The sequence below is a fragment of the Sander lucioperca genome, chromosome 12, assembly GCF_008315115.2.
Source record: "Sander lucioperca isolate FBNREF2018 chromosome 12, SLUC_FBN_1.2, whole genome shotgun sequence".
In the NCBI taxonomy this organism is placed as follows: Eukaryota; Metazoa; Chordata; class Actinopteri; order Perciformes; family Percidae; genus Sander; species Sander lucioperca.
The window spans coordinates 27367502-27394435 of record NC_050184.1 but is presented as its reverse complement, the minus strand read 5'-3'; the positions used below and the strand labels follow the sequence as shown (position 1 = coordinate 27394435).

Here is a 26934-nt window from a genome sequence, read left to right as displayed (position 1 = left end):
AATTTAATTTGTAGTCTGTCCACTCTGAACTGTTTAGATCACAAATAGGCTGGTTCTATCTTTGCCATCTCTAATTTTTGAAAATGAACATACCACATAGCTATTTCTGGAGTTTTCTCCTGTAGTGCTTTGTGTGGGGGGAATGTGAGAGAGAGGGAGACTGAAATTGAGTGTCTTAATTCCATCTCTGCTCTATGCAAGTCCCTAATCCGATCTGCTTGTTAAAAGGTGCTGCATCAAGTAAGGGGGCTGCAGAGCACGTAAGATCCAGCGTCCTTTCTCCTCCATTTGCACTACGGCTGCGCTACAAGACTCCCTCACAGTATTTTATTTTGAGAAGAGGCACAGACTGTTACATCCAGTGTTAAAGTCTCAGAGGAAGAAAAAACATCACCAACTGCAGCCATGAATGGCACAGAAGGACCCAACTTTTATGTCCCCATGTCTAACAAGACTGGGTTGGTTCGCAGCCCATTTGAGCACCCTCAGTACTACCTGGCTGAGCCCTGGAAGTACTCTCTTCTGGCTGCGTACATGCTGTTCCTCATCATTACTGCCTTCCCCATCAACTTTCTCACACTCTATGTCACCATCAAAAACAAAAAGCTGAGGACGTCTCTGAACTATGTCCTGCTCAACCTGGCGGTGGCTGACCTCTTCATGGTCAATGGGGGATTCACAGTCACTCTCTACACAGCCCTGCATGGATACTTTGTCTTGGGGGTCACAGGCTGCAACATTGAGGGATTCTTTGCCACCTTAGGAGGTAAGAGATGGGGATGAGAAATTGTTTGTAAATGTACCTTGTGTGTAAAATGCTTTAATTTAGATTTTGTGTCACTTTCAAATTGACAAAATTCTAAAACATACAATTTTGAGAATATTTGCTGGAGTGTGAATACTTGAAATCTAAAATACTTTGTCTGTATAACCATAATATCAAGTAAATGTGTGCTGTATTTAAATGTACACATGCTTTATTTACTGTCTCAGGGGAGATTGCTCTCTGGTCTCTGGTGGTTTTGGCTGTTGAGCGCTACATTGTAGTCTGTAAGCCAATGACCAACTTCCGCTTTGGGGAGAAACATGCCATCGCTGGGCTGGCATTTACATGGACCATGGCCCTGACTTGTGCTGTTCCCCCTCTGCTCGGATGGTCCCGGTACTGTTTGTTTCAATGTCTTGACTGGGCTTGCCAGGCTTTAAAACCATACAGATATTTTACTCATCGTTTGCACACTAAAGCACATCAGAGATTACCTTTATTTACATGCAGCACACTTACTCAAAGACACATATAGTATCAAATACTGTGTGTGTGCTGGTGTTGATGGAAAATGTTCAACTATTATTATGTGTGTGGATGCAGGTACATCCCAGAGGGAATGCAGTGCTCCTGTGGGATTGACTACTACACTCCTAAGCCTGAGATCCACAACACCTCATTTGTCATCTATATGTTCGTCCTCCATTTCCTTATCCCCCTTATTATCATTTTCTTCTGCTACAGTCGCCTACTCTGCACTGTGCGAGCGGTAAGAACCCCCTTGCCAGACAAAATATTAATAATAAGGATGTGATACTTTGTTTATTCTTGTCGAGAAATGCTTTTCTTTTTACCTTTTTACCCTCCACGGGGAGGTTAGTAGCATCACAGAGCGGAGTCTCTAGCGATGTGAGGGATTTAGTGGCTCAAGGACACTTCAGGAGGGCAGATCATTGCCAACATGGCAGCTTATACCCAACTCCTCTAGCTGAAGGGCAGTCTGCCTGCACAGTGTCGTCCTGATGCCCTCATTAATAATAGTTTAACAACATTAATAATGTATTAGCAGTCATTAATAGTTAAAAAATAAATAATGCTGAAATTCTTCTGCTAAAGAGGCTATAATTTATATTTTTATATTGACAAATAAATGACAATGTGAAAAAAATGATAAGGGGTTCGCTCGTCGTGATGAACCTACAGAGAATTATCCTGAATCTGCAGCTCCACTTTACTGTTTTGGTTCACTCTCACCACTCTCATCACGCCGTTTTCTGCTGCAGCAGGCAGCAATTTTTTGTGAGAAAAAGCCTCAAAAACCTAATGTATGTTACCTGCTCAGCACCGAATGGTAGAAAGACAAAGTTAGTGACTTGCTGGCGAACATAGTGGAACATTTAGACGCTAAAGAGCCAGATATTTCCGTTAGTAGTTGGCGGAGACCTAGCCGCAGTTTGTGGCTCTCATGTATTAGCATACAGAGGTAACAGTTACCTTTGTAATCCAAAAGTTTGGCTAGTAGAGATCAAAAACAGCTAAAAGAGAGTGAATATTGGACTTACGTTCACCAGAAACACGACTCCAAATGAATGATAATGTTGCTCCATAACTGCTATATGTGTTAATAAGCAACTGTTTGCTAACACGTTCACAATAACACTTAAAAAGTGAAAATATGTCAATGTTGTGTTCACAACTTGTTTCCACTGCCCCCAAGTGCCCAAAAAAGCATGTTCCAATATGATAAAGCACCAGCCTTTCTGTTCTTTAAGGCTCAATTTGCAATTTCACACATAAATTACAGATATTTAAATTTGCATAAATAATTATGGAGACTTAATAAAAATGTGCTGTTGTTTTACTGCTGTGTTTGAAACCATTACAGATGAACAGCATGAGAAAACCCAACTAACTTACTGTAGATTTAACTGTTTTCTAGTGTTAGTCCATTTATTAAAGGACCTGTCAGTCAGTTTGGTAGTCTCATCTTGTGTTTGTCAATGTTGGTAATGGGCTTACCCTTTTGTTTACATTTGGATTACAGATTCACTCAACTTCAATAAATTAAAAACCTGCATCTGTGTGTTCTCAGGCTGCGGCCCAGCAGCAAGAGTCTGAAACCACCCAGAGAGCGGAGAAAGAGGTGACACGTATGGTTATCATCATGGTGATCTCCTTCCTGGTGTGCTGGACGCCCTATGCAACCGTGGCTTGGTACATCTTTGCCAATCAGGGAACTGAGTTTGGACCAGTGTTTATGACTGCTCCAGCTTTCTTCGCCAAGAGTGCTGCTCTGTACAACCCAGTCATCTACATTCTGCTAAACAGACAGGTCTGTGAACAGTTATAGTAACAATTTATGACATACAATGCATTTTTATGACATACTGTACTATGACATTTTTATGACATTTCTATGACATTTTTATACAGTGCATTTGTATGACATACTATACTATGACATTTTTATGACATACTATACTATGACTTTTAAAAAAACTTTTTCATGAAACTTTTATGACATACTATACTATGACATTTTATGACATACTGTACTATGACTACTTAAAAAAAATCTTTTTAATGACATTTCTATGACTTTTTTAATGACATTCTATACAATGCAACTTTAACTTTTATTGGGCATGTTTGCCTTTAATGGAAATGACAGCTCAGACATGAAAGGTGAGAAAGGGGGAAGATACAGAAGTCCAAGGTTGGGAGTTTAATCAGGAGCAAAAATAACATACTAAATTATGGCTTCTTATGACTTTTTCGACATACTATATTATGAATTTTTTATGAAGTTTTTCCAACATGCTATACTATGACTTTTTTGGATATACTACACTATGACTTTTTTATGACTTTATTCAACATACTATACCATGACTTTTTATGACTTTTTTCAACATACTATACCATTAATCCTTTTGACATAGTATACTATGGCTTTTTAATGACTTTTTCGACATACTACACTATGACTTTTTTATGACGTTTTTCAACATGCTATACGGTAATATGACTTTTTATGATTTTTTCGACATACTATATTATGACAATTGTATAGCTCCGTCTGTAAGAAGACTGGTTTAGGAATCCGGAGTTTTGAGTTTGATTCCCATCAGAAGGAAAAATCGTACATTACATTATGACTTTTTTCGACATACTATACTATGACTTTATTCGACATACTATACTATGACTTTTTATGACTTTTTTTAACATTCTATACTATTACGTCTTTCAACATACTAAACTGTGACTTTTTCTTCTCAACATACTACATTACAACTGTATAGCTCAGTCTGTAAGAAGAGTGGTTAGGGAGTCCAAGGTTGGGAGTTTAAATCCCATCAGGATTGAAAATAACATACTAAACTACGGCTTCTTATGATTTTTTCGACATACTATACTATTACTTCTTTCAACATAGTATAATATGACTTTTTAATGACTTTTTATGACTTTTTTCGACATAGTATACTATGAGAATTGTATAGCTCAATTTTTTAAGAAGACTGGTTCCGGAGTTCAACTTTTTTTAACATACTATACTATGACTTTATTCAACATACTATATTATGACTTTTTATAACTTTTTTCGACATTCTATACTATTACTTCTTTCAACATACTATACTGTGACTTTTTTCTGTCTTCTCAACGGAATATAATGCAACAATCATATAGTTCAGTCTGTAAGAAGACTGGTGTGGGAGGCCAAGGTTGGGAGTTTGATACCCATCAGGAGTGAAAATAATATTCTAAACTATGACTTTTTTGGACATGCTATAGTATGACATTTTTCGACATACTATACTATGACTTTATTCAACATACTATACTATGACTTTTTAATGCCTTTTTTGACATACTATACTATGACTTTTTATGACTTTTTTCGACATAGTATACTATGACTTTTTATGACTTTTTTTCGACATTCTATACTATTACTTCTTTCAACATTCTACACTGTGACTTTTTTATGTCTTCTCAACATACTATGTTACAACAATCATATAGCTCAGTCTGTAAGAAGACTGGTGTGGGAATCCATGGTTGGAAGTTTGATTTCCATCAGGAGCAAAAATAACGTTTTTCCGATATACTATATTATGACTTTTTTCGACATAGTATACTATGACTTTTTAATGCCTTTTTCGACAAACTATACTATGACTTTTTTATGACGTTTTTCCGACATACTATACTATGACTTCTTTCAACTTACTATATTATGACTTTTTATGACTTTTTTCGACATACTAAACTAATTAATTCTTTCGACATAGTATACTGTGACTTTTTAATGACTTTTTCGACATACTATATACTGTGACTTTTTTTTACGACATACTATACTATGACTTTTTTTACGACATACTATACTATTACTTCTTTCAACTATGACTTTTTATGATTATTTTGACATACTATACTATGACTTTTTATGACTTTTTTGACATACTATACCATTACTTTTTTCGATATACTATGACTTTTCGATATACTATGACTTTTTATGATTTTTTTGACATACTATACTATGACTTTTTATGACTTTTTTTGACATACTATACTATGACTTTTTATGACTTTTTTGACATACTATACTATGACTTTATTCAACATACTATACTATGACTTTTTAATGCCTTTTTTGACATACTATACTATGACTTTTTATGACTTTTTTTCAACATACTATACTATGACTTTTTAATGACTTTTTATGACTTTTTGACATACTATACTTTGACTTTTTTATGACGTTTTTCCGACATACTATACTATGACTTTTTATGACTTTTTTCGACATACTATACCATTACTTTTTTTCGACATACAATACTATGACTTTTTATGACTTTTTTCGACATACTATACCATTACTTTTTTATGACTTTTTTCTACATACTATACTATGACTTTTTTCGACATACAATACTATGACTTTTTATGATTTTTTTCGATATACTATACTATGACTTTTTTCGACATATTATAGTATGATTTTATTCGACATAGTATACTATGACTTTTTATGACTTTTTTCGACATACTATACTGTGACTTTTTTACATCTTCACAACATACCATATTACAACAATCGTATATCTCAGTCTGCATGAAAATGTTTGGTAGTCCAAGGTTGGGAGTTTGATACCCATCAGGAGTGGAAATAATATTTTAAACTATGACTTTTTTGGACATACTATACTATGACTTTTTTCGACATACTATACTATGACTTTTTTCGACATACTATACTATGACTTTTTATGACGTTTTTCTGACATACTATACTATGACTTGTTCCGACATACTATACTGTGACTTTTTTTATGACGTTTTTCGACATACTATACTATGACTTTTTAATGATTTTTTTGACATACTATACCATGACTTTTTCCGACATACTATGACTTCTTTCGACTTACTATACTATGACTTTTTCATGATGTTTTTCCGACATACTAAACTAATTACTTCTTTCGACATAGTATACTGTGACTTTTTAATGACACTTTTCGACATACTATACTATGACTTTTTATGACTTTTTTCGACATAGTATACCATTAATTTTTTGACTTTTTTTTGACATACTATTCTATGACTTTTTTTTACAACATACTATACTATGACTTTTTTCGACATACTATGCTAAGATTTTTTTTATGACTTTTTTCGACATACTATACTATTACTTCTTTCAACATAGTATACTATGACTTTTTAATGACTTTTTTATGACGTTTTTCCGATATACTATACTATGACTTTTAATGACTTTTTTCGACATACAATACTATGACTTTTTATGATTTTTTTGACATACTATACTATGACTTTTTTATGACTTTTTTCGACATACTATACCATTACTTTTTTATGACTTTTTTCGACATACTATACTATTACTTTTTTCAACATAGTATACTATGAATTGTTAATGACTTTTTATGATTTTTTCGACATACTATACCATGGGTTTTTTCGACATACTAACTATGACTTTTTAATGACTTTTTTATGAGATGGTCTAGGCCAGAATTGAATACTTTACTTGCACATACAAATATTCTTCACTTTTACATACATATATGCTGGTACTAACCACTTGCACATACATGCATACAACATACTATACTTTGACTTTTTTCAACATACTATATTATGACTTTTTATGATGTTTTCGACCACCTTACTTTTTATGACTTTTTAGACATACTATACTATTACTTCTTTCAACACATTATACTATGAGTTTTTATCTCTTCTCAACTTAATATATTGTGACAGTTGTATAGCTCAGTCTGTAAGAAGATTGGTTTGGGAGTCCAAGGTGTGGAGCTTGATTCCCATCAGAAGCAAAAATCATACATTAAATCATGACTTTTTTCAACATAATATACTTTGATGATCATATAGCTCAGTCTGTAAGAAGACTGATTCAGGAATTCAAGGTTGGGAGTTTGATTCCCATCAGAAGTGGAAATTATACCTTAAATTATGACTTTTTTCGACATACTGTACTATGACTTTTTTATGACTTTTTTCAATATACTATACTATTACTTTTTTATGATATACTATACTATGACTTTTTTATGACATACTATACTATGACTTTTTATTTCTAACAAGTTCCTTTAGTCTTGATACTCTAAGTATATTTTGCTGTGTAATTTTGTAATTTAAATTTCTCTTTTTTCAATGTATCTGTACGTATTTCTAAATTTCCCCTCTGGGGATCAACACATGCTAATCATATCTTACATTTTGCTGATAATACTTCTGTACTTTTACTTAAGTGGGATTTTGAATCCTTAATTTATTGCTGGTTTGACTTTAAAGGATTTGAATACTTCTTCCACCACTGATCAAAGGCATAACTGTGATTCTGATGTTCTTCTTCTTTTTGGCCTCCAGTTCAGAAACTGCATGATCACCACTGTGTGCTGTGGAAAAAACCCGTTTGGAGACGATGAGGGCAGCGCCGCTACCACCTCCAAAACTCAGACTTCGTCTGTCTCATCCAGCCAGGTGGCCCCCGCTTGACCGGTGCCCTCTCCTCCCCCCTTCAATGTCCCATCTGTCCCTGCACACCTAGGGACCCTCTACCGCAAAGCAGCACCATGTTCATTTGGCCAATCCTCTTGACTTACATCTCCATGTGTCTTCACTGCACCGACACAACTGCACTTTTAGTGGGACTGACATACTCATGAACCAGCATGAGTATTTTCAATCCATTTAATCATGGAAAGTGTTCAGCTGGCTTCACAGATTTGAACCCAGCATCAAGGGGGTGATGTGTGATGATCCAACTGAACACATTTCAAGCTTCCCACTACCCAAAAACACATAACAGGTGAAAACAAACCGAACCGGATGATTTCATTCACATCAACTCTTGTTCAAGTAATTGTTGCAGCTATATATCCCCAATATACGCTTTAAACAATCAATTTTATGATTACTTGTAATTGTGTAATTAGTCATGAATTTGTTTAGATATCTCAGAAGATTTTTTGAGGCATCAGATGGGGCTGCCCTCTGGTCTTTCCTCTTTATGGTGAAGAAGCTGGGGTTGTTAGTTTGCTCTTGGCATTGACTGAGACATGAGTGTAAACAGATGGACCTGAAAAGAGCCTCTGCAGGGAGATGGCACCTCCTGCAAGACAGTGGATGCTTGTGTGTGTGTGTGTGTGTGTGTTTGTGTGTGTGTGTGTGTGTGTGTTGGATGTCAGACTGCCAGTGTGAGTATTAAAGAGATATGGGGATATTATTTGTTCATTGTGTAAAGGCTATGATCTTGTTGTTCTGTGTCCTGCAATAAAAACAAAGCTTAACGTGTCAATGACTTTTCACTAACATACGTTTTCATGAGAACTTTTACAAGGCTCTCTGAGAAGTTCCAGATGCTACTTTGTGTGCTTTTGTGTGGCAGGCCAGATCATAATAGTTTTCAAATGCTGTTAAAATCAGTTATGCTGTAATGCATGAAGAAATTAAGCACTTTGAGATCATTAAAAACATTAAAATCCTAAATAATGTAATTTATTTCACAAACTCTGACAAGTCATTTGGCATCACAAATACAGTATCTCCTTATATTGAGCTCACTTTTTTCTCATAAATGTAAATTTCCCTCTTTTTAATTGGTCAGAATCCAACATGAAATTCATTTGTTTACAAGCACACCAATCAACACTTCTATACTGATGTAGCTCTTCCCAGTGAACCACATTACATCTGACTTCATACATTTCAGTCATTTATATTCCTCTCTCCACTCCTCCTCAACCCATCATTAACCTGCAAAGCACATTGGGACGTATTGTTCAAAGCACCGATGGGCGCACCCATCTTCACCAAGCACACCTGAGAACATTGCAGGCTTTAGGAGATGGGAGATGTTTATCGCTGTCCTTCTCTTACCCATCCTGATGAACAGGCCACTTGAAAGCATCATAACACATCTATAAATATTGCTATGGACATTATAATACAGTACAGTGCATCATTGGCTCGTTCCCTTAAGAAAAGGGTTCAGTGCGTTAAGATTGCTACCAGGGCTTACTGTAGGTCCCAGTAACTGTAAAGAAATCCAGAAAAAGCCTCATCTTCAAGCCCCTACACCTTCCCTCTAAAGCACAGCTGAGCCAGACTGGAATTCTGTCTTTCATGGAGAGAGATTTGGGAAAATTGCTTGGCATTCCCAAATCAAAGGAGGAACACCTCGCAAATGTGTGACGCTTGAGAGGCAGGTTTAAGTCCTTTGCCACTTTTCCACCCTTCTTATAGTCTGAGGGAATAATAATGACACTTATGAAGGCTAACACCTTAGTGGCCGACATTCCCAAGTAACTATGTAGGTAGGAGAAAGGCAGCTGTCAGCAGGAGAAAGAGATGGCTAATAGAAAAGACACTGGCAGGTTCAGGCTTCGCTGCAGCACTCGTAGATGTTGTCCTCCACAAGGGCAATGACCTGCTCAAACTTGTGGTGCAGCTGAGTGCGACGTGCGGTGGGGTTGGACTCCAGAGCGTTCACCACCTGACCGAGGGAGATAGAAAAGAAAAACGCAAGAAATACTTTCAGTGGCTGTCGAGCATTCATGCATCTATCTATCTATCTAGGAGAGGGAGGCAATCAGCCACCTGCCTGGACATAGAAAGTTGAGCGGGAAAATAGGGAGAGCAGCAGAAGAACAACTTGTGATGTGCTTCAGCCTCTTCTCTAGCCTTCACGCATGCCTCCACACCACAAAAGCCTTTGCTCTTCACATATTTACAAAACCCACATCTGCTCTGTTTTTCATGCCCAATAGTTGTCACGGTTTCAGTGGGATTTATGGGCTCTTAGCGCCAGTGTGCTACGAGGCAGAGCGAACTGAGCTGGGGCGAGAGAATAGGCAATCAGGGGCCATTCATAGGGCTCTGTGAATCAGAGTCTAAGCCCCCAGTTCACGTCAGTACAGTAGCATGACAGAGGAAAGCAGCTAAATGGTATTATCATGAGGGTGCTCCATTAAGGCACAGTCACCACTGACTAAGCTCTCCTGAGAATAGTCGCAGCAGTAAGGAAACATGGGGGAGGACAGCGGGGGCTTGAAGAGGGCTAGTTCAAAGAGAAAAAGGAGATATAAAGCAGCAACTTAACTGTGTCATTAAGCAGATGGGAATGATGGATAAAGAAAGGGTAAACAGCATGTTGTTTGCTTAAAGTGAAAGGTATACTGTATGTGGGCTTGAAGGGAGGATTGGACACGTTTAAGAGGTTGTAAGGCTGTTTACAGTGTACTACATCTCTCAACACGCACATGATCCTCTACACTGATACGTCACACTCTGATACCCAGCTGTAAAATTTAAAACAGCAAAAGGGATCGACTGAGGTGTTGTGGCAGCAGAAAAGGGCCAGTTTAAACATGGGTAACATATCTAATCTCTTCTCTTACCTGGTTTCTGTATCTCTTGGCATATTTGTAGATTTCTGTCAGGGCCAGGTTGGTGTTGAATTCATTTCTGTATTTCTACAGGATGAACAACAGACTTATATTAGATTTCAAAATTAAACATGTATGTAATTGCAGGCTTTTGTGGAGCCAGATCACTAACAAACAGGGACTTTCTGAACACTTTACTCACTCGGGACTCCTCAGCCAGGTGAGCATTCATCTCCTGCTCGCTAAGAGGGGCCATTTCCTGTATCTGCTGGTAGTAGCACTGCACTCTCTTCTTATACTCTGGGATCTCCTTGGCATACAGCAGCTTGTTGGTAGGGGAGTCCTGAAAAACAACAACATTTCAGTCAGGACAGTTTTAACCACTTTTAGTTTGGCAGTGTGGCTCTGTCCATTTGATGATCTGGAACAAATCTGAGCAAGCTTGACACAGACTGTCCTTGAGCTCACTAACCCCCCCCTGGCAGAGCATGAGACACACAGCATTTGATGAACATGAAGACATCAAAATGTTCAAAATTCCTGTACAACTGAATGTTACAGAAGGAGGACTCTAAACACAATCAAGCACTGCTCTTCTGATGTTTAATTAATAATTCAGTACTGGACCTCAGTCTTGAATGAAGAGGGTTTTTACATTATTGTGCAGTCTGCAATCAGGTGCCCTAATAAGGAGCTTTTCAGTTAGACTGGATGTTATTTGTTCATGACCCTATCTAAACCAGTCTAAAGTGAGACAATGGAGGGAAGGAACAATTTCTTTTCCGCACAACAGGAGACTCAAAAACTCAGAGTCAGAGAAGGGACATTCCAGTCTAAACAAATACTCCTTCATACCTCTGCCACTCTCTCCACAGTCACTTCAGGCGTTCGCACTGGTGCTTATTCAAGGAAGAAAAGTAGTGGGGCTAAGAGGTTGTGGGCATACTCAGGTTTTAATGGTGACTACTGTTGCGAGCGAGTGTGTGTAGGTCTTTGTGTGCTGTATGCGAGAAAGAAAGGGACAGAGAGAAAGTAGGACAGGGAAAAAGCATCAGTAAATGTGCTTACAACGCACCGTAATATTTTTATGTGTCATGAGCTATTTGTGTCACCTAATGTGTGTGTTTGTTTGCATGTTTGTGCATGTTTGTGTGTGTTAATTTAAAGGTGCTGAGGGGGGGTGGGGGGGGGGTGGGGGGTGGAAAGCCTGCATTCGTATAAGTTGCACCTTCTGATAGAGAACCCTCTCTCTTCCTGTCCACAAGGTCACTTCCTGCTGCTCGCCCATCTGCCTGGTAACCCCCCTGTGACCCCGTGGCCCTCAATGTCTGCATCTTGCCAGATAAGAGGGTTTCCGTGGAAACAGCAAGCGTTGCTTAGTTTCCTATCCCTCTTTTTCACCCCTGCTGTGCTCCTGCTAATCCAGACCCCGCACCCTTCACTGCCCTGTCCCGAGGCCATCACACACACCCATGCAAATGCACAAACAAGCGACTGTAAACACATTGAGGAAAATGTAGACGTGTATCATGCCAGTCTCCTTGACCTACAGGAGAAAACGTGGCTATATCCTTGAACCTGGTGACTCCACAATACGTGCACAACCAGATGTGACATGTTAATGAGGACTCTGCAGAGTGTGCGATAATGTCTCATTGCTGGAGGTTTTATGTACGCCTATGCATCCATAGGTATGTACCTGCCCACATGTACATGTGAATATTTCTGCTGTGACTGCGCTGGCTCTTTGGCACTGAACTGAAGTATATAAATCAGACTGTTTCTCAGTGAAAGAGGAGCATCATTTGATGAGTCCTCAGCTCCCTCCAGGGAGGAAGCCAGTCAGAGAGAGACAGGAAGCAGAGCGTGCTCAGGGTCACGGTGTCTGAGGGAGGAGACGGATTTGTGAGCAGTGAGGACATTGACATGTAAGCACACACACACAGACACCGACAGACAGACAGACAGACACATGCATGAACACACACACACACACACACACACACACACACACACACACACACACACGCTCGCACAAAAAGAGATCTCTGGTGCTCATGACCTTGGATCAGCCGACTCTGCTGAAATAACATGAAGAGAGGTAGATGGAGCTGACAGTCTGAAGGCTTAGGGATGAGGGTTCACAGGGGGACTCGGGAGGTGTGTGTGTGTGTGTGTGTGTGTGTGTGTGTGTGTGTGTGTTTGGTCAAACTCCTGGAGAGACATGAGGCACATTTACTGCATGAGGTGTAAGGGACAAGTGTGTCAAAATTTGTACGCCTTCTCAGAGTCATAACTCAAATTTTAACACACAGACATGATACACATATTTATTTGATTCAGTGTGACTCACACCTCCCAATGACATCATTATCTCTGATGTCCTTAACAAATAAACATCCATAAAGATGTTTTTATGTTCTCTTCAGTACCAAAATAATCCAGTGAGAGTTGTCTGTATATCCATGGGTACATTGCAGATAGAAACTGTTAATAGCTAATTCGGCATACTTTTAATGGTTCCAATTTTCAAATATAGGCTAAAAAAAAACAGCTATCTAAGGAGTATACAGAAGTGTCAGGGGACACAGTTCTCTTAATTTTGTCTGAGGGGGGGAGAGTGGGGGAGAGTGAGAGAGAGAGAGAGAGAGAGAGAGAGAGAGAGAGAGAGAGAGAGAGAGATCCCTGATTTCAAAGAGATTAATGTAAATTTAAAATTAAACTTTCTCCTGGGAGAAGGAGACAGGGCTTATCTTGCTGCCCAATATATACAAACTTACCACAACCTGAGCGACAGTGAATGACCGACACACACACACACACACACACACACACACACACACACACACAGTTTTATTGTTTTTTGTTTTCCCTGCATATTGCTTAATAAAAAGAGAAACTAACCTTTCCCAGCTGCAGGTCAGAAATGGAGCAGGCGTCTATGAAGGCTTGGGCGATGACAGACAGACAGGCGTCCATGTGATCCGTCTTCTCTATGTCAAACACAAACTGAGGATTCTTAAGGATGTTCACCCAGAAACGCAGAGGTAAACTGCAAAGACAGGGAAAGATATGCTTTTAAAGCACTTACACAGGAAGGTGACCAAAGGGGACTTTATTCACACAGTTTAAATGTTTACCTGTTGGTTTTCCAGATGTGCAGGGTGTCTGGGTCTGTGATGCCCCGTTTGTCAGCCTGCTCCTCCAGGAAGTCAAAGAAGTATTTGATAGCCAGAGGGGGGCGGTCTGGAGGGATGCTGAGGATGGCTTGAAAGAGGTCATCCAAAAACTTCTGAAGAGTTCCCTGTGGAGGTAAAGAAATAAGGCGGCTCATGCTTACGTAGAGATATGGTTTCATGGGACGTGGGAATTTCTAGATGGATCTTGAGGCTAATATGGGCTATAAAAAATGACTTAGATATCAAGCTGTAACTTAAGTCTTAAGTAGTTTGTAGTGTTGACAACATTGTCTTGTTTCTTGTGTTCACCTTGGTAGACAGCAGGCGTGTCAGGTAGATTTCAGGCAGGACCTTCTTGCGGTGGCTCTGCCTGTGTGACCTCTTGGTTTCTGTTAGGTCATCATGAGGTAGGACCTGAAAAATCAGAGGCCAAAGGTCAACATACTGCGCACAGGTTAAAGTAATAAACCCCATCATAAGAAGCTCAATGAATGCTCTACTGTCTCAACTGTCAGAGGGGAATTTTCTGTTTCTTGCATTAGACACATGATCCAGAAATCACATCAGGGTATTTTGAAGCCCTAGATAAAATACAGAATTGGGGAAGTGATGGGAGTTGGGGAATTCTCATGGTTTTCTCTGGTTACTGTGTACAGGATCATGTCTCTGACTTGCCCATACAGGTTTTAAAATGAATAGGGGAAAAGAAAGAAGCAGTCAAAATCCACCTACTTGTGTCAAAAATCACAGAACTGTCGTGTAAAACTAACTATTCACCCGGCAAATTATGTTTCAAGGAACTCATTATTCTAAAGTCAAAGGGCCCATATCTTGGCTGACGTTTATAAAAGAGCTTAAGTGGCATTAGTGCTGTCATGTCCTTTCAGCAGCTTTCCTTTTCACCTCCATTCACCCCCCCCATTCTCTCTGTCATCATGCCTGCTCCGGGCTGACTAACAGTGGCACACACAGGAAAAGCTCTGGTAATAAACTCAGAGCGCACTTACAGCATAACATTTTGATTACCTATGAGGAGGTACTCACCAAGTGTACATACTTCTCCGTATCCAGATCTTTAACTAAGGAGAAAGAAAAAAAGAAACATACAGCTTTAAACAATGTGCAATCAGCAAGGTGGAGACCTGAGTGAATGAGAGGAGACAGGAGGAGGGAGCACAGAGGAGTATGACAGATAGGAGAGGGAAAAAAAACACAGGAGGAAGATTGACAGGAGAGAAAGGGAGATAGAGTACATGTGAGAGGAGAAAGTGATTAAGGTGGACTGTGGGTTGGTAGAGGAGGGGAGCTGTCTGAGAGAATGAAAGAAAAAGCTTACGAGTGAAAGGAGAGAGAAAAGACAGAGATTATGGGAGACAGACACACAGAGTCTGTGATTGGTTCTGGAGCCGGTGTAATGAGATGGTAATGCTCGGCCAGCGCTGTGAAAGAGCATTAAACCTTGCTGGTTTATATATAGCTCTAAACAATAACACACCCGTGTGCATGTATGAAAACATATAAATACCCAAATACATAGACGCATGTCCAAACACAAGCTCACAGCAGACAAACATACAGTAAATTATTGCACACATACACCAGCAAAAACAAAGACAGACATACACGCAAACACAACAGCATTGTGAGTGTGTTCTCATTACAGCTGGCTCTGCCAGAGATGCTCCTGCCCAGCGGGCCTCAGTCCAGACCCTCAACACTGATCACAGGCAGGCAGGACAGTGTTTTATATTAGCCAGGGAGCACTACAAGCTCATAACACCCCCTTGACGCTTTGAAGCTGGTGCCAGGTTTGGTTCACATAAGCCTATTTTTGGCCCACTATGAATGAGAGGAGAGACTTTGATGGACAGAGCCTGAGTAGAATTGAGCTCTGGTCTGATACTGATTATGTAAGGTAGACCCTAGACGAACGAATGGACAAGCCCATCAAAAGCTGCATGTAAACTCATCTGTCAACAGGCAGAGCAGTCATCATGTTCCGAGTTGAGGCTAGACAATGGGCCCATTTGTGTCGCATTTTTTCCACAAGCTGACATCTACTAATGAAATACATACATAACTCAGAAATTGAGCTCTGAATGAAGAGGTAGCATAATTACTGCGCAAAGCAGGAGTGTTGTGATTTATTAGGTGCAGGTGTGTTTAGATGTCCGCTGTGTCTTTTTGGGGACGGTAGGGTGTGTGGTTTCATGCATGTTTACATTAATGTATCGTGTTTTCATAAGCAGGTAAGCATGTGCATGTGCATGTGTTTCCTGTGATCAAGTGTGTGTATTTATCCAAGTGTGTGTGACAGCGTCACAGAGTGGGTGTGTTTGAAGGTGACGTACCTCTCCCCAGGGTGTTGTCTCTCTTGTCTTTCATACTCATGGCCAGCGATGCCCCCTCTGGGATCTGTGAAGGGAGAGAAAAAGGCGGAAGGGAGGGAGGCAGGGAAGAAAGACGAGAGAGGGCAGAGGGCACAGGGTCAGGGGTGAGCTGGGGTGCACCAGAACAGCATCATTAAGCATGCCCTCGAGGGGAATGCGGTGTTGAGAGGTGTGTATGTTTGTGTGTGTGCTTGTGTGTCAGTCTTGCGTGCATCTAGAGTGGTGGCAAGTCTGCAGGAGCCTGGCTGGGCTCATTAAAGTCAACCTGCGGTGAAATGGATTGAACAGCCTCGCCAGTGAACCCAGACTGTTAGTACATGCTGCAGCTCAATGCTTTCACAGCTCTGTCCCCATGGCTCAGCAAAAACTAAACAGAGCACTTAACAAATACAGGTAAAGGGTCAAAGGTCGAGGGTCACCAAACGACTGTTTACTCATTCACAAATGAACATAAGCAAACACACATTAACACATAAAACATTCTTAATGGGATACCATTAAGAACTGCTTTAATTACTTGTTGCTAGGTTATTTTTCTTTATGAAAAAATATTGAAGTGAGTGTAAAAATAATATATATAGATATATGAAGATAATTTTTTATATATACATTTAATTATCTATATTATATTATACAATCTTATTATTTCTATGATGTTTTTAATGAATGTATATGTATTCATAGTATTATTATTAAGAGTAGTAGTAGTAGTAGTAGTAGAACTAGATTAGTAAACTAGTAACCTATATTGAATTTGTAAGTGATGATTGGTTAATTTCCTGCATTACAATGCAGGAAATTGTAGTAATTGCCAACAGCATGTAGTAATTATTACAGTACATTTTAATTCATGATTAAGTATTTTAAGGGATCTTAAGGGCTCATATAAAATCAGCTGTTATTATTTAAAATCTCCAACAAAAATGTTTAAAGACATACACAAATATGCTGCTTTAAATAAACAGACAAATAATTTGTCTGATCCTCCCCCCCCTCACAATAGAAGATTATAAACTATTTACAAATTTTTACAATGACATCCATCTCCTTCATTGAAAAATCCAGCATCTATGAATATGGAAATATTGTTTATTTTGAAAGTGTAACTGCTGGACGCAAGATGTCTCCTTGAATGTCAAGTCCCTCCTAAGTGTGTGTGCAGTGGCGGTTTCAAGTTTCCACATCTCACTTGTGTAGCCCCCACACTCTGCACAGTGAGGGTCAAACAAAGTGAAGAAACAATAAGCAAAACACATTTTTGAGCAGAGGGGGGCCATTTAGTAACTACTGAAAAATAATTTGCAATTCAAACACTGGCACACTCTTTTCTTTTTTTAAATAACTTATCATTTACAAGTACTCTGCTTAGTATTTAGGTGTCAAAACAGACTATATAAAAAACCTGGCTAATGAATTTGAACAACCATTATTAATGACTTAGACTTTAACAGTTAACAAAACATATATAACAAATCATTATAGCCCCTCTCCATTAGGAATGTGATTCATTTCACTTGAATATTTGACCTCCACTGTGCAGAGTTTGTTATTACATTGATCTGCTGAAGGGGGAAAGTTTCTCTGGTCTCACCTTTAAATCTGAGTTTAAAATTTGGACATACAAGCAGGATCCAATATGTAACTTACACTGAGAATGGACTTTTCTGTAAAGAAGGAGACTTTTTGGCCATTTCTGCCTTTATTAGATAGGAAAGTTGAGATATAAAAGGGGAGAGAGAGGGAGGAAGACATGCAGGAAAACCGTCACAGGTGGGACTCTAACCCAGGATCTTCTGCGTCGAGGAATAAACCTCTGCACATGCGCGCCCGCTTCACCAACCGAGCTAACTGGCCACAGGCAAAAACAATTTAAAGAGTTTTTTAAATAGATCTTCCTAAAAAGAAGATTCATTAAGTACAATTATGACGTAATTGTCATTTTGATATTACCTGATGAAGACTAGTAATTATATTTAATAAATAATCTTTTTGGAAGCATCTATTAAGTGTTTTGGCACCCTTTTCACTTGAAACTTTTGAAATGAACAATATTTGCATATTCATAGGTTCTATTAATGAGGTAAAATAGGTAGATTTTAAGAAGGTAGGTAATCTTTTTTTGTGTAAAAAAACATATCAGACCCAATTATTAGTCTGTTTGTTAAACCATGTCTGGAGGGGATCTTTAAGTTAGGTGTAAAAAGCTACGTAAATCATGCATGTTATCATAGTTAATGTTAATTAACAGTATTCAAGAACTGATGTTAAACATTACAAATATCAACTGTTTTTTGTAAAATGTTAGCTAATTACTGTATTAATTACACTGTATAATGTATGCCTAAATGCAATCTGCAGAAGCACCTACAACTAACTGACAGTCACTTAGAAACAAAGAGCATCCTCCCACCCATGGACAGCCAGTGACACCATTTACAAGATGTTCTCACCTTTAGCAACCCCATTGTAGTTCTTACAATATATACAGGTACGCAATGACAACACCTTTCATAGGATTCTCACACAAAAACACACACACACACACACACACACACACACACACACACACACACACACCTGGTAATGGAAGACAGTGTTGAGTTTCTTTCTGCCATCTTCCATCAATGAGGAGTTATCCAGGTCCTGCAGGACCTTACTGTTGCTGCCAGAGTCAAACCACTCTGGAGCGAAAAGAGACAGGAGAAGGAACGAGAATGATATTAGACAATTTCATCCTAAATTTGGAAAAGAATATGCGAGACAGAGGGCAGCCGTGCACTTACTCTCTGTGTCACAACCTGTGGAAATATTCTTACGCCATTAATCAAATCAGCTCTGCAGGCTCCACAGCTTTTGAAAGCAATAACTCTTTGTGATTATGACTGTACACTCTCCTCCATGCATTCTGTCATTTATTATATTGCAGCCTCAGGTTAGTTGAGCTTCATGAGAGGAATTGACCTTTTGCAAAGGAGATTACTATATCTCAGAAGGTAGGGGAGGGGAGAGGATGAAAATAATCAGAGAAAATGTGCTCTTACCCAGGTCTACATCCTCTGCTCTGGGCCACTGGGAGAATGGCAGGTTTTTATAAAAGGCTTCTAGGATTTTTTCCTTAACCTGGCAGATTGTGTCTGTATTCATGACCCTGACAGACAGCGAGTCCATGCCACAGCCCTGGAAGGACACATTGATGTTCTGCAAAAATAAAGAAGAGAGCAATACATTTCAAAATTTGCAAAGTTTGGAATTTCAGCATGACTAAAACTTTCTGGCAGTCAACTTAATTGAACGTGTAAGTTTGACATTGACCTCTCTGAGCTCTAAAAAACAAAACCGAGGGTGTGAAAGATGAACTGAGAGTGTGCGAGGTATCAGACCTGTGGCTTGGCCTCAATGTTTTCGCGGAGCAGCCACTCCTCATTGAGGGTGTAGCGGGCCTTCCCTGTGATGGCATCTATGGAGCCCTTGTTGATCTGCTGCTTGATTGCGCACAGCAGCAGGAAGAAAGGCTCACCCACTGTTTCCTGAAGATTGTTGCAGAGAGTTGAAGTCAAAAATCAGATATGTGGTAATTCTTTTTAATCAAGCCTCCCTCATAACTTTGCTGGGACTCCTTCTTTTCCATCCCCACCTTAAGGTAACTGTACATGCAGATGGACATCCAGTTGGTCAGCATTTTCTCCACAACAGACTCGGTCCGGCGCAGCATCAGTTTGGGGTTCTTGGAAGCCGAAGCATCAATCAGGTCCACCAGCAGATCTTTCATGATACTTGTGTAGTACTCAAGCTTACCATGAAGGGCGATGGTGAGCAGAGACGCCAGGCTGCATCTGGAAGGTGAGAAAACAGATTAGCAGAGGAGACAGATGAGCAAAAGCATGCTCTTGCAAACATGCCCTGTCAATGTGTGTGTGGTCAATAGAGATTTCAAAATAACTACATTACAAAAAAAGCAACGAGGTTTCGTCCTCCCCACAGCACCTGTGACTGGAGAGCCAAATAAAGGACTGATCTAATGCAGGGAGTGTCTGGGTGAGTAAATCCAGAGGTGCAGGGGATTTCCCTAACAAAGCTCCTTTAATCCAGGAGAAGGGCCACATCAGTCAGTAAGTGCTGACGCTGAGCTGGGAAAGGGATGTGGTCTTGCCTCTGGAATCTTTCCCTGAATGTCCACAATGACTGGCTAGTTTTAGGACATCAGGACCAAAACAGCTACATTGATAAACAACGACCAAGTGTTTACAAAGCTGGAGCAACCACTTTTCTGAACAGTAAACATATTTTCCTGTGGTAAACACTGGAAAAATAGAGACACCTTCTGTATACAATGTAATGCAATTCAACAGCCATACAATAAATACTACGGTGCTATAAAAAAAGTTCACTTTACTTTTTTTAAGACTACTACTTTGGTTGTTTAAGTGATGAGTTCAAATATTAAATCAACATTAATATATTTTTTGGCCACTGCTCTGTTTTGGTCTCCACCAGCTTCTGAGAAATATATCTGGGTTTTTAGGAAGTATTTGTTCCACTATGATCACCCACCAGCTAGTTGCTAACTTTGTCTGTCTGCCGTTTGGTCGTGGGCAGGTAGTGTACAGTGGGTTTTCAGAGGCGTTTCGGTGAAAACAGTTGCCAGTTGGGGCTTCAAACAAGGTTGATGAGAGCGAACCAAAACAGTAAAGATGTGGGCCATAAAACAAAAACAATGAGCTGAAAGATGGCAAAAAGCTCTGTAGAGGTGATGGTGATATTTTTCTGTGGGTTTGTTACTACAAGCGACACCTTATATGTCACCATTTCATCCCATGTTAATAAAAAAATATTGATTATGGAAGCTTTAAAAACACCTCACAATATGATGAAATCTGTAAGTTCTACTGATTTAATGGCCTAAAGTTAATCTGGATGGATAAACTGTCAAACACATATCAGTTGATGCATTTACCTGTCTCGTACAGCGAAGTCCTTCTGCTGCTCCAAGGCGTGGACAAACGTGACCAGGAAGTGCTTGTTGTTAAGAAGAGTGGAGAACAGAGTGATGCCCTCCTCTACGTTAGGCTTTGTTGTGTTGGTAGCCTGAGGACAGAAGGTGGATGAAACTGTTATTTCTCTGCGTGATTTCACCTAAACTGCATTACACACCTGCTGCGCCCTCCCTAATCTATCTCACCACCTCTTGTCTCGAGTGACCCATCTAGTGAACACTTCATATTTCTATCACACCTCCTCCTCCTGCTTCTTCAGGTAGCTCCGTCTCTGGTAGGTGTATCTCCCGCTCCGGTCTCAGACTGTGTGTGATTGTCTCTAAATGTGCGGAGTCGACTTAATGAGTATGGCCTATCTTTGGGTGCGAGTCCAACTAAGCAGCAGTGTGATGAAGTCTTCCCTCTGGACTGCAGCCATATGGTGTGGTTTGCAGCCTGACAGAAGGAGAACAGGGGTGTCCATTAAGATAAATGCCCGCCTGAGAGATTTATTTGCTGTGACCTGGAAAACACTTCCTGGGAATACGATGTGGATCCAAGGCACTTCATCACCGCTAGACAGCCTCCCCCGGCTGCCGACCCAAAACTAGCGCTGCAATCGCTACTTTCGCTCTTCCTAACGTGCACAGACACACATGCACGTGCAGCTCCCGTTCGCACAGAGTTTTGTGGAAATTAACTAGAGATGGATCTTGATGTGAAAGCATACTATTCGGTTGTCCAAGAGCCAGTGGGAAGTGTGTCAACAACCTGCCAACAACTTGGTGGGCAGCGGGTTTTTTGACAATCTCAATTTTCACTCACTAGCAACCACTGTATGACATGCATTAGTATTCATATGTGCACACACAAGAGCATGTGAGTTCACACAAACACACAGTACGCTGATATACCCCTCAGACATTATAACAAGCACCCAAAGGCAAAAATGCACAATATGCTTTTCTCCACTCCTCGTCAACAAGTGTGACCCAGTTGAGGAGTAAGAGAATGAAAAAGGAGCCAAATCAAGGCAGTCTGGCAGAAGAAAGCCTAACCTAACATCTTAATGGCTTAACCCTTTACCTGCCAGTCCTGCAGCAGCGGGTGGGTCTCTGGCAGCACACGTGGGCCCAGGCCATCATTCTCATAGGCAGGCTGGACCAGACTCTTCTCGTAATCGGAACACATCTGAAACACACATAAAAACACACACACACACACACACACACACACACACACACACACACACACACACACACACACACACAGAAAACTGTAATACAAAGTCAGCTCTAGTCATAAACACAGGAAGATGGATAGGAAAACAAAAAGAGCTGGCCTTGAGACTTTGGCGGTAAATTTGCAGTCTGGACCCAAAGGGCAGAATTTCATGAAGAGGCCCTGAATAGGCCCCTTACTGACCATGAAAAGGAAACATAACACCGTGACACAAAACGTCATGAGCCTTAATGGCTTCAGAGACAAACTGACCCAGATCCAATAGGCAGCCTTTTCAACTCTGTCTGCCTTTTCAGGATAGCTACATTTGGCTTGTATTCTAACTTTGTCTAAGTCTGTGTCAAACACTGTGTTGTGTGTGTGTAATCTAAGAGAACCAGAAGCTCTGGTGGGAAAAAAAGGCACAAAGGGTCGTGTGTGAGTAGAGTGTTTGCTGTTTTAGTGGCAAACTATGGAGAGATGATACTGAAGCAGAAACACTTGAATTTATGTTTCCCTCTATGCAGCTTTTCAACACTCTCCCAGCCCACTTCCTTCACAACAGAAAACAGTGTCCCGTCTCTACTGCAACAGACAAGCGTGGCTGCAGTTGTGCAATAGCTTGTATACTTGCAAAACAGTGTGGGTGTATGAGCAGAGTGAGGAGTGTGTTTTGAGAAATCAGGGGGAAATTTTCCGTGTCCCGGTGCCCAACATTGTTCTGTCTGAAAGTCCATGCCTGTGGTTGGACGACAAAGCCCGCTGAGTTGTGTCTGTCTGTATCAGTGGGAAGATAGTCCTACAGTCTACCTTCAGGGTGGATCACACATCAGAAAAATGCTTACCTATAGAGACCACATTAACTCTCCTGCAGGGTGCCAAAACTGAGCTCCACTTCATTAAATATCTACTGTATGTTTAAAAGTTTCAAGGTGAATTTTCATCCTGCATATTACAAGCAGTGAGAAAAATGGGACATGTAGGGGGAAAGAGAATATTAAAACCCCATTGAGAAAAATGGTATTGTCAGTCTGCCAGTCGAAATCAGATAGTGGGGAAAAATAGGCTTCCTCACCTTGGGGAAGAACGTGCGTGTGACAAACTGTTTGTACTCCAAAAAGGGAATGCCCTGGCTGCGATTCAGCTCCTTGGTCAGGTCTGTCATGTCCGTCTGCAGCTCTGCAAAGCCTGAAATGACAAAAAAAACAACGGAAAGACCCAAAAGGGTTTGAATCCTGGAACTGTTGAATCACAGTCCTGTTTCTGGCTCCATAAGCTTCATTTGTTGCTAAGAAAAATGAGCCAGAAATCTGTTCACAGGCTAATACAATAACCATCAAATTCTCCCAGGGCGTGGGATCTGTAAGAATCTGGCTGATTTTAGTGGAAGACATTTTAGATGAGACACAGAAATGGACTGTATCATTTAGTTGCGTAAATCTAGTGTCATGATCTAGTTAAAAACTAAATGTACCAAAAACTGACCCTGTGATCTTTCTGTCCCTCTCTCTTTGCCAGTCCACCATGGCATGCAGGCAAATATTTACCAAACGACAATCAGAGCAGCCAAATCCAGTCCCTCATCCAAAACATGTGTGCAGGCTGTGGTTTACATGCTGTAGAAACAGTATCAACATTTCCAGACACTGACTTGAATCTGCATGCTAACACTGTAGCCCCTTTATTGGATAGCATGTACTAGGAGATAATGTTGTCCTCTAATGAGACGCTGTAGAACCCTTTTTGGAAAAGCTCTTCCTGTCACAGGATGACGTATTTGGGTTACAATGCCAGTTTCTTTAGACTGTGTTTGTGTAGAAAGAAGGGGATACTAGACCTGAGGGATTTGAAACATATTTAATTTACTCCACCAGGTTATTTATCCTCCATCTCACTAAAGCGTTCTCTAAACCACCAGTCAGTTCACACCATCAGCTGCCAATTGGACGCAGCAGGCCTGAATACCAAACCTCTCCTCTGCCTCACTTTTTAGATAAATACCAAAACGCTCCCATTCCTGTAACCTGGAATATGTCATTTTCCCATCTTCCCTCGCTCCCTCTTCTCCTGCTTTTATTACATCTTTTGTCTCAGCAGAACTATCTCTCACTTTGTGCACATTCACCCTGAACACAGCCACAAATCTATCTGTGTCCTCTGACTAAATAACCTCTCCTCCTCTTCTCTACTCCACTCCCTCCCACGCTTCTGCTTCTCCTCGGACTCATGGCCCTGACTCCCGCTCCTATCGCTTCCTCCCTCCATTTCTCTTTCTCTATCCGTACCCCTCATCTCTACGCAATAAATCTGGTTGCTCAGACGTGGAGTGGCCTTCACACGGCTTTACTCTAATGCCCTGGAAACACAGACACAGAGACACACACACACACACACACACACACACACACACACACACACACACACACACACACACACACACGCACAGACAGACAGACACAGAGCACTAAACACATACACACACAGGCCTTGGTCCTACAGGGTATAGACACAGCAAAAGCGATGTGGCCAATCAGTGTGCCTGCGTGTGACTGATCATTTGTCAGACACTGTGTTTTATGAGTCACGCTTACTCGGCACAAATCTGTCAACTGTTTATCCCTCCTACTTCAGCCTGGAAACAATCTTAAACAAACACACATTTTGCGCGCGCGCACACACACACACACACACACACACAAGCATCCACTGTCTTGCATTTGTGACACACAAATATGTGGTCAATATTTCTGTCTTCCCACAAGGTCTTTTTTCATGTCAAGCGACACAAAACATTTGAAATCTAAACAACTACACAAAGCAGAGCTTGCACAATAGTGTAGGATGTATGCGTGTCTGTGCATGTGTGGGTTTTTGTGTAAACACACCTTTACGGATCTCATCTCTGATCTGGGACTCCATCTCCTCCATTTGGAGTAAAGTTTTCTGCCAGTAGCGTTCCGCCCTCCGGCTCTTTGTGCAGTACACTACAAGAGCTGAGAAAGACAAAATGCAGTGTGTTTCAACTCAGACTGTAATCACACACTGACAACCTCCAGTAAAATCTAAAGGATCAAAAATGTGTCTGAAAGCTTTTGAGTTTATGAAATGACGTTCAGAAATGGTTTTATATCACCTTTTGTGAGCCTGTGAAAAATATGTGCATGAATGTATCTGACTGTGAGAACATGTAAATGAAAATGTTCTTATTTGTGAATGTGTAAATAGAATTTCTGCACATATTATTTCAACGGTTATGTCACACCTAAAGTCTGTTAAGAAATAAGGGTTTTCTGAACATATGAGAACAAACTCAAAGCAGGAAACTGAAAAATCCACCATAGCACCAATTTTCACCCATACACCTGCCCTGCACACACACTCACACAAAGAATACAGAAGTACAGTACGCACACACATACACACATAAGCACACAGACAGCGAGGGGAACAGTGGGGTCTTTGTGCTTCGGGTACTGAGGAGGGATGAAGCGGGAGTGCGGGAAACTATGACCCAAGAATTCCTTTTATCTGTTCAACATCTGGAGCATCCATCGCTACAGCAGGCATACATCTATCATCTGCTGGTGAGCATGTGTACACAACCTACCCACAGTGCACAGCAGCAGCAGCACGCAGCACACCACAATGGATACCACGATGGCCAGCTCACTGCCGCCGAGCTGCACTTTGGCGATGGTGTGACGAAAGTTCCCCACTTGCACCTAAGAGGAAAAAAAGGAACAACACATTTTCTTTTATTAGTTTTCTTCTACAGCTCTCACCATTATAATGTCATACAAAAGCATATCTCATCATGTCATATATATTCTTTAATTTTATTTTTTATAAATCATTTGTTTTTCTGTTATTGTAGTAGTTGTAGTTGTTTATTTGTTTCTAGCCCACATGGACACCAAATAGACCATTGCAGTGGTGAAATTTGTCAGAAGAATAGCACAACTTCTTACATTAAATCTTATGTTGCTAACAAAAACTCTTCTCCAAAGCATTATAAACACAATCTACCTCAAAAGCTTCCTTCCATATACACAATGCAAGTCTTTTATAATCATTCAACTAGAAGAAGTCATAAGAGATGAAGGGCATATTAACATAGCCGTTAAATATGATATATGTATATGTATATATATATATATATATATATATAACTATATATATATATATATATATTTTCATTCCACCCCATTATAGACTGAATGTAACAGCTGAGGTCAGTTGCATTGTTTTTTTAATCAGGGCAGCAGTTTTCAGATTACATTATGTGCTTACATAATTGCAAAAAGGTTCTCGACTGTTGTAGAAAGAAGTGGCTGATCTTTAATGCAATATCTACATAGCCCATTATCAGCAACCATTCATCCAATGTTCCAAAGGTACGTTCTGTTTACTAATCTGATATCATTTTAAAAGGCTAAC

The 26934-nt window shown here is 40.2% G+C and overlaps 2 protein-coding genes across 2 annotated transcripts in view; one reads left to right on the top strand and one right to left on the bottom strand.

Annotated features, from left to right (window-relative positions):
* The first annotated feature begins 239 nt into the window (after positions 1-239).
* LOC116062001 (rhodopsin) lies at positions 240-8725 on the top strand. Its single transcript, XM_031316415.2, has 5 exons — positions 240-766; positions 994-1162; positions 1370-1535; positions 2859-3098; positions 7715-8725. Exons 1-5 carry the CDS (start codon positions 406-408, stop codon positions 7841-7843), a joined length of 1065 nt encoding a protein of 354 aa, XP_031172275.1. The 5' UTR covers positions 240-405; the 3' UTR covers positions 7844-8725.
* Positions 8726-8820: 95 nt separating this feature from the next.
* Positions 8821-26934, bottom strand: part of plxnd1 (plexin D1) — a 64637-nt gene continuing 46523 nt past the window's right edge. Inside the window, exons 20-36 of the mRNA XM_031316386.2 lie at positions 26105-26219; positions 25383-25490; positions 23573-23685; positions 22363-22467; positions 21258-21388; positions 19938-20136; positions 19684-19830; positions 19345-19501; positions 18881-18984; positions 16265-16328; positions 14958-14992; positions 14223-14327; positions 13875-14038; positions 13639-13786; positions 10937-11077; positions 10747-10821; positions 8821-9842 (exon numbers count right to left, since the gene is read on the bottom strand). Coding sequence (XP_031172246.1) covers positions 9726-9842; positions 10747-10821; positions 10937-11077; positions 13639-13786; positions 13875-14038; positions 14223-14327; positions 14958-14992; positions 16265-16328; positions 18881-18984; positions 19345-19501; positions 19684-19830; positions 19938-20136; positions 21258-21388; positions 22363-22467; positions 23573-23685; positions 25383-25490; positions 26105-26219 — 2028 coding nt within the window. The 3' untranslated portion in view covers positions 8821-9725. The remainder of the gene's footprint in view (positions 9843-10746; positions 10822-10936; positions 11078-13638; positions 13787-13874; positions 14039-14222; positions 14328-14957; positions 14993-16264; positions 16329-18880; positions 18985-19344; positions 19502-19683; positions 19831-19937; positions 20137-21257; positions 21389-22362; positions 22468-23572; positions 23686-25382; positions 25491-26104; positions 26220-26934) is intronic.

What these genes read in the sequence shown, in the direction of transcription:
- LOC116062001 (XM_031316415.2), top strand. Translation starts at nt 406, where the DNA reads ATGAATGGCACAGAAGGACCCAACTTTTATGTCCCCATGTCTAACAAG. An exon ending in CCTCTGCTCGGATGGTCCCG is followed by an intron (nt 1,163 to 1,369) that starts GTACTGTTTGTT and finishes GTGTGGATGCAG; the next exon opens with GTACATCCCAGAGGGAATGC. An exon ending in TACTCTGCACTGTGCGAGCG is followed by an intron (nt 1,536 to 2,858) that starts GTAAGAACCCCC and finishes GTGTGTTCTCAG; the next exon opens with GCTGCGGCCCAGCAGCAAGA.